Source organism: Sebastes fasciatus, chromosome 1, assembly GCF_043250625.1.
Source record: "Sebastes fasciatus isolate fSebFas1 chromosome 1, fSebFas1.pri, whole genome shotgun sequence".
Lineage (NCBI taxonomy): Eukaryota > Metazoa > Chordata > Actinopteri > Perciformes > Sebastidae > Sebastes > Sebastes fasciatus.
In genome coordinates, this window is record NC_133795.1 from 45,500,349 (window position 1) to 45,509,228 (window position 8,880).

Consider the following 8,880-nt stretch of genomic DNA (forward strand, 5'->3'; position numbering starts at 1 on the left):
TTTTCTTTTACTTATTGTTACTTATGTTGTTGATCTGTATTTCTGTCCTTGAGCTGCTGCAACAACCGACTCTCCCCGCTAGAGATCAATAAAGATTGATCTTATTAATGTATGTATTTATTAATATTTTCCCGCCACACCTCTCTGCTGTGACTCCAGCAGCTCTTCACAGTGAACCATGCAGGCTGCTTCTGCGCATGCTCAGTGTGTGCCCCCCCTCACACATGATCCAGCAGCAGCAGCATCCATCTCTCCGGATCAGATCAGATGCTGTGATGATGTGATGCCCCTTAGCCGTCTGGATCCCCACCTGCTCCACCAGGTAAGACCACCAGGTAAGACCTCTTTACCCAGACCCGTGTGATCCTGATCCTGCTGCAGGTGATCGATGATCGATGTTGATCCGGGATGTTGGTTCTGATTGAGCTGGTGGTGGTGGGTGGGGGTGGCTGGATGCTGCCTGGATACTGAACCCGTCCCGGTGTTTCCCTCCGGAGACTCATATGATGCTCGGTTCAGAACCAGAAGCAGAAGCAGATCCTGATCCTGATCGTGCTCTGAGTCCGGCCCCCCCTCCTCTCTCTGTCCGGTTATCTGCTGTCACATCGGGATCATGAAGAGCGAGTCAGTCTGTGCTTATCAGCCCCGGTTGATATTATCTCTCTCTCACACACACACACGCGCGCACACGCGCGCGCACACGCACACGCCCACACACGCACAGACGGTAGTGGTCCAGGTCTCTGGCTGTTTGGCGCATCACAAGGTCACAGTGATGGAGGTGGTGGAGGTGCTGGTGCTGTCAACGGGCTCCTTGGGTCTGGATGTTCCGGTGACCTGTAACTGTGTCAGTGGCTCGTTCAGCCCGGAGCTCCTCGGTCATCAGCCGGCTGCACAAACAACCAAATACCGGTGTTTATCAGCTGAGGGGGGATTAATATGATGAAGCTGAATCTGACAGCAGGATATAGTACTACTATAATAATAATAATAATAATATATATAATATACTACTATATAATGACCACTACCATATACAGTAATATATACTACTCTACTACTATATAATGAACACTACTATATAATATACTACTATATAATGTATACAATATACTACTATATAATATACTACTATGTAATGACCACTACTATATATTGGTTATAATATACTACTATACTACTATATAATGACCACTGCTATACTACTATATAATGACAACTATTAATAATATATATAATATACTACTATACTACTATATAATGACAACTATTTTATAATATATATAATATACTACTATACTACTATATAATGTATATAATATACTACTTTATAATACATTACTATATAATGACCACTACTATACTACTATATAATGACCACTACTATATAATATATATAATATACTACTATATAATACATTACTATATAATGACCACTACTATATAATATATAATAAACTACTATATATATATATATATACATATATATATATATAATATACTACTATATAATATATATAATATACTACTATATAATATATATATATATATATATATATAATATACTACTATATAATATATATAATATACTACTATATAATATATATATATATATATAATATACTACTGTATAATATATACTGTATAATATACAGCTATATAATGAACACTACTATACTACTATATAATATATATATATAATATACTACTATATAATGACCACTACTTTACTACTATATAATATTTATAATATACTATTATATAATGACCACTACTAAACTATACTACTATATATTATATATAATATACTTCTATATAATATATACTGTATAATATACTACTATATAATGACCACTGCTATAATAATATAGAATATATATATATATATATAATATACTCCTATATAATGACCACTACTATACTACTATATAATATATATAATATACTTCTATATAATATATACTGTATAATATACTCCTATATAATGACCACTACTATACTACTATATAATATATATAATATACTTCTATATAATATATACTGTATAATATACTACTATATAATGACCACTACTATACTACTATATAATATATATATAATATATTACTATATAATGACCACTACTATACTACTATATAATATATATGATATACTTCTATATAATATATACTGTATAATATACTACTATATAATGACCACTACGATATTACTATATAATATATATATATGTATATATATATATAATATACTACTATATAATGACCACTACTATACTACCATATAATATATATATATATATATATATATATAAAATATACTACTATATAATGACAACTACTATACTACTATATAATATATATACTACACTACTATATATTATATATAATATACTACTATATGACCACTACTATATAATATATATAATATACTACTATACTACTATATAATGAGAACTACTATTCTACTATATACTATACTACTATATAATATACATACTATACTACTATATATTATATATAATATACTACTATATAATGACCACTACTAAACATCTATATAATGACCACTACAATATAATATATATAATATACTACTATACGACTATATAACATATATAATATAATATAATACTATATAATATACTACTATATAATGACCACTACTATATAATATATATATACTGGAAAAACAAAGTTTGGAAACTTGTGTTTGATGGATTATTTCTCTGTTGTTACAATGCTAATGGTCATTGTATTTTACATGGTTGGAAAGCCTGTTTATTTACCTTCACAATGATGTCCAACTTGTAAGGATCATGCATTTGTGGGATGAGCAGCACAGCTGATTATGTGGGTAGCCCCCAAGAAAAATTTGCCAAAATGCTCTCAATGGTAAACAGTGTATTCTCCTGCTGGTACTGACTCTTGTTTTGAGTTGTTTGGTGGATTGGATGATTGAACTCTATCAGTAACAAGGAACAAACAAGACATATTGGCTATTTTACACTTTATTCATTTAATACACCGTCAGGAGCCTCAGTAGCGGTGAAAGATCCATACGCAGCCACAACAGCCTGGCACCTCCTCCTCATGCTGGTCACCAACCTGGTCACATGTTACTGTGGGATGGCGTTCCATTCCTCAACCAGGATTCGTTGCAGGTCAGCCAACGAGGTTGTGTTTGTCACTCTAACACGTACAGCATGCCCATGCTGATCCTACAAGTATTGAATTGGGTTGAGGTCTGGACTCTTGGCAGGCCGTTCCATTCTCTCTACTCCCACATTGTGGAGGTAGTCTGTGATAACCCTGGCTCTGTGGGGGCGAGCGTTGTCATCTTGGAGGATGAAGTTAGGTCCCACATTGTGGAGATATGGGATCGCCATTGGCTGCAGAATCTCATCCCGATATCTCCCTGCATTGAGATGGCCTTCAATGATGACAAGCCTTGTTTTGCCAGTGAGGGAGATGCCGCCCCACACCATGACACTGCCCCCACCAAAAGCTGTTACTCCATCGGTGCAACAATCAGCATAGCGTTCTCCACGTCGTCTCCATACTTTGACCCTGCCATCCAACTTTGGCAGACAGAACCTGGACTCATCACTGAACATGACATTCCCCCACATGTTTAGGTTCCATTGTCTGTGTTGTCGACACCAGCGCAAATGGGCCTGACGGTGAAGGGCAGTCATTGCAGGCTTCCTGGTAGCCTTATGAGAATACACTGTTTACCATTGGCAGAACATTTTGGCAAATTGTTCTTGGGCGCTCCCCACATAATCAGCTGTGCTGCTCATCCCACAAATACATGATCCTTACAAGTTGGACATCATTGCGAAGGTAAATAAACAGGCTTTCCAACCATGTAAAATACAATGACCATTAGCATTGTAACAACAGAGAAATAATCGACCAAACACAAGTTTCCGAACTTTGTTTTTCCAATATATATATATATATATATACTGTATATATTGACACTAACAGGCTTGTGGTTGTACATACTGTCTGTGTGAGCACAGAGAGGCGTCTGAACTGTGTGTGAACGAGGTTCCCGCCCATCAGAGGTGTGACATGATGAACACACTGACACTCAGTGGTGGATTAATCATATTTTCATTTTACCTCTATTCTGTCCAGTAGTGACGTATTATTTGAAAACCAAATCGACCTGATGAACCGGGTCACATCATGTTCTCAGATTCATGCGATCAGCTGCTTAATGTTTTAATGTTTCTTATGGGCCAGTGGGGGTAAAGTTGTTGTTTTCTCTGAAGTACATTTAAATAATTTAAATAATCTGGCCAGTCTGTGGCCCTTAGTAAACACGGGGTCCCTCAGCTGCAGCCTGTAGACCAGCCTGTCCATTAATCCACCAGCTGACACCTCATTCAGCACAAAGAATATTTAAAACACAATCAGGTTTTAAAGTGTTGCAGACGAGATGTAACGGTTGTGTTCTCATGCACCTTCCTATTTCCACATCCTTGTGTGTGTGTGTGTGTGTGTGTGTGTGTGTGTGTGTGTGTGTGTGTGTGTGTGTGTGTGTGTGTGTGTGTGTGTGTGTGTGTGTGTGTGTGTGTGCGTGCGTGCGTGCGTGGGTGCGCAGGCGCACAAATGTGTGTTACAAATGTTTTTAACATGTAGGATCTGATTTGAACTCTCTATTTAGGGCTCAACAGGAAGTGACAGCATTAATGGTGATGAGAGAAGAAATGGAAATAAATAACTACCAAGGTGAGATGCACATGAATGTGTGTGTGGAATAATTACAAATACATATATATATATATACATATATAATAATAATTACAATATGCTGAAAGGTTATTATCGAATTTTTTTATCCCAATATTTCCCAAAGCTTTCTGCTTACTGCAGGTTTAAAGAGTGATGCCATAAATATGACATCACGTGATTATTGATCACTATGTTGACCACATAAACATAAAGTTGTATTAGTTTTAACTGTAGGCCAGTTATACATTCTCTCTTCAGTACTTATTTTGTCTTTCTTCAGTGAGGATGATGCAGAGCGGAGGGATGCTGGAGACATGAGCACGTCCATCACATTTCGATGGAGTCCTCTTTCAACGCCGTAGAGCTCCGGGAGCTGCGGGGCGGAGGAGGCCGGCGAGGCGTGTCTCCGACGCCGGCCTCAGTGTGCTGCGCCGCCCGGGGCTTTGAGAACGCCTCCTACCAGCAGGACGAGGAGCATGAGCAACGCCAGCAGGGGGCGACTGTGCCGGCCGGTTGTCCACCCTCAACTTCAGGCAACGCCAAGGTCAGTTTTAGTCTCCTAACAGCAGGTAGTTGTATTTATGTGATCTCAGATGTCTTCAGTCTGTCCTGAGTGATAAAATGTCTGCCTGGAGGAGAACCAAGGTTTAAATTTAACGTACACAAACGTAAAGTTCCAGCGAAGAAGAAGAACAGGGCCGGACTAAAGCAGGTGGGTCTATCTACGGCAAAGAGTCTAGAAGCACAGGGACCAATCACCGGTGTTTTTTTTACAACAGCTGCTACCGCCATTTTGGACTGAAAATGCTTATTATATTTACAGTATTTTATTGTTATACACAGGAGATTTCAGTAATTCTACTGAAATAACACTAGATTAGAAAAAATTTAGTTTTACTTTTGTACGGCTCTTTGTAGGTGGACGTTTTACTGGCGTCAGTCCAAAATGGCAGAAGCGTAGCGTGATGTTGCAATGGAACAAACTATTGACTTTCATTTCTTAGCGATATACGTTCTTTGTCTGCGGGGCACGGTACAGGACACGCCCACGACATGACGCCCTCGAAACGGTCCCAGTTTGGTGAGGTTCAGGAAATGATCCTGGTTGTGGTTTGGGTTCGTTGAAGTTATTTTAGGGCGTTGTTTAGTGAAGGAGCTAATGTTAGCAGCTAAGTAGCAACCGCAAAATGAGCCGGTATAAATATAAATTGATCAAGTAGTTATGACGCGACACAGGAAAAATTTGAAAACATGTTTTTATTGAATTCAAGTTGAGAATTCAACCATTGTTTCTGTTAAATACTGTGACCACAAAAAAGACTGAAACCGGCTCACAGGATTATCAGCTTAAACGTAAGGCTTGGTCGTGTCTAGATGGTAACCCACAAGTTGTGAAAACGTGCAAAAATTCTGGCGAGACTCGCTGCCCAACGACCTATCCTAACCTTAACCGTTGGAGGTCAATGTCTAACCTTAAAGAGGACCTATTCTACTTTTGTTCATGTAAAAGGTCTGTAAAGTTCCAAAGCCTAAAGTCCACAGTCTCCCCCACAGGAACAGAAATAATGCTCCTGAACCGTCTGAAACGCCTTGACTTAAGTCCCGCCTTTTCTTCTGTAACATGGTGATGTCAGCAAGTAACACATTTGCATCGTGGCAAAGAAACCTTTTTTTTTTAAAGAAATTGATTTGCATGTTTTTATATGTGTGGAGATGACCTGATGAGATGTTTAATGACTTACTTTCTTTAAAATGTGACTCAAATGTTGACACTAAAAGACTTCAGCTTTATTGTCTTTTCTTTTTCTGAAGTTGTTATTTGTTTTTCTCATTTTCAGCATAGCAGAAAGACATAGGACCTTACAAAAAACATAAATAAATAAATAGAAAGAAAGAAAGGAGAAGATACAAAAACAGAGATCATTTGCAGCAGAGCAAAGAACATAACTGACATTTTTGGTGGTACTCTGTTCTAATACCACCGTTTTATTACAACAAGCCGTCTCACATTGGTTAAACATGTTGGTAGAGTTTAACACAAGTCCTCCTTTGTTATGTGAACCTGGTTCAGTCTCTAGTTGGTGGTGTTTCATCCTTCAGTTCACAGTTCAATCAAAAGACTTCAGCTTCCTCTTCTTTCTTTCTTTCTTTTGTTATCTCTGCTTTCTTTACGTTGTGTTCTCTCTCTCTTTCAGGCGGAGCAGCAGCAGCATCAGGAGCTCTCTCCGCGGTCCTACGATGAGGAGGAAGGAGGCGGCGGTCAGGAGGATGGCCAGGACTTCACCGAGTTCAACCCCGCCGACGACCACTCCGCCGACTACGGCTTCATCTTCGCCCTGGTGTTCCTGGTGAGCGGGATCGTCCTGGTGGTCATCGCCTACACCATCCCCCGGGAGGCCAAAGTGGACCCGGACTCCGTGTCGGCCCGCCAGATGGAGAAGCTGGAGATGTACTACGCCCAGCTGGGCTCCCACTTGGACAAGTGCATCATCGCGGGCCTGGGCTTGCTGACGCTGGGGGGGATGTTCCTGTCCGTGCTGCTCATGGTGTCCATCTGCCGGGGCGAGATGTACCGACGCAGGGCGGCGTTTGTCCGACCCAAGAGGACTTACGGCTCCATCAACCTGAGGATGAAGCAGCTGGCCACCGGAGAGGCGGGAGGAGGAGGCGGCGAGGCCGGGGACGGAGGCGAGGAGTTCTTGGTGGAACATGCAGAGACGACGAGGAGTAACATACAGCCGGGTCCGAGCCGGGACTCCAAATCAGAACCAGGACCGAGCAGGAATCCTCCTCCTCCTCCTGCTGCTGCTGCTTCGTCCTCCTCTTCCTCACATGGAGTCAACTAACTTCCACTCCTGCCTTCCTCTGAGTGAGCTGCAAAATGGGGATGCAAAATGGTGCAGGCCCCCCTATTTGTGCTGAGAGGAGAAGCACATGTGGAGCACAAGGCTCTCTGCCGGAGCGACCCGGCTCTGACCCAGGTTTGACCGGCTTTGACCCGGCTTTTCTGGGATATTTATTCTGACCAATCATAACGGATGTATAACTAATCAAAGAGGGCTCGACCCGGTAGAAGAAGAGAGGTAAGCTGATGTTGATACGAGCACATCTGGAGGTGAATGGTTGAAGATTACAGTTCAATATAAATCAGAATATATTAATCAGAGTTTAACGATAAAAAGCACATTGTGTCCCACGGCCCCGGAGGCTCGTCGCCACTTTCTTTACCAAGTCCAGTACAGAAGTTCAACATTTAAACCCCATTAATCACATTAACATCTCTGTCACTGACTCGTCACGCTGCTGTGAATATCACTGGAAGTCTATTAGACGTTACAGTATTTGTGTTATTAAATGAAGCCTGATGGAAAGTGTGATGCTGGCAACATTTTAGACTCTCTAGTGAGATATTTATACTCTCAATAACAGTAAAGAAGTCACTCTCCTGTAGGAAACTAAATAAAAGACAAATTTAAACCTGCATTAAGCAATAATATATTTGATTGATTAAAATGACTGTTTAATGTAAAAGAACCGCTCAGTATCAACATGAAACTCTGCAGCTTTTAGCAGCTTTTAGCAGCTCACTGTTTTGGTTCTTTTGGTTATATCCTGACTCCTTCCACCCCCTAATATTACGCATTATTGTCATAATATTATGACTTTAATCTCTAAATATTATGTTTTGTTTTTCTCAAAATGTAGCCGATTCTTATTGTAATTAATGAAATATTAATCTCAATATTTTAGTAGCCGTGAAGGTGCTTTCAGACAGCGAGTGGCTGCATTCAGAGTTCATGATGGTTCAGCTTTTTCAACTGGCGGCTCCTGTTAACAGTTAGCAACACATTGGCATGAGAAGCCATTTGGTACGCTACATGTTAGCAGCTTTTTTCAATGAAAAGAGACAATCTGTTCAAAATGTACCTTAAAGGGAGATTTGTCAAGTATTTAATCCTCTTATCAACATGGGGGTGGGCAAATATGCTGCTTTATGCAAATGTATGTATATATCTACTATTGGAAATCAATTAACAACACAAACCAAAAACATAGCTGCATTTCTTGCAAAAGATTGCTTAAAAGTTATTAAATCCAGCCCCTCCTTTTGGTAAAAATACAATGCTTAATGCAGTTT

General features: G+C 39.7%; 1 protein-coding gene across 2 annotated transcripts; it reads left to right on the forward strand.

Moving 5' to 3' along the window:
* Positions 1-211: 211 nt before the first annotated feature.
* On the forward strand, positions 212-8,173 carry tmem74b (transmembrane protein 74B). Of its 2 annotated transcripts, none has more exons than XM_074649708.1 (4): positions 212-322; positions 4,675-4,739; positions 5,023-5,286; positions 6,938-8,173. In XM_074649708.1, exons 3-4 carry the CDS (start codon positions 5,080-5,082, stop codon positions 7,586-7,588), a joined length of 858 nt encoding a protein of 285 aa, XP_074505809.1. In that variant the 5' UTR covers positions 212-322; positions 4,675-4,739; positions 5,023-5,079; the 3' UTR covers positions 7,589-8,173. The 2 variants fall into 2 exon arrangements, with proteins under 2 accessions (XP_074505809.1, XP_074505810.1); XM_074649709.1 differs by having other exon boundaries at positions 217-335.
* Positions 8,174-8,880: the final 707 nt, after the last annotated feature.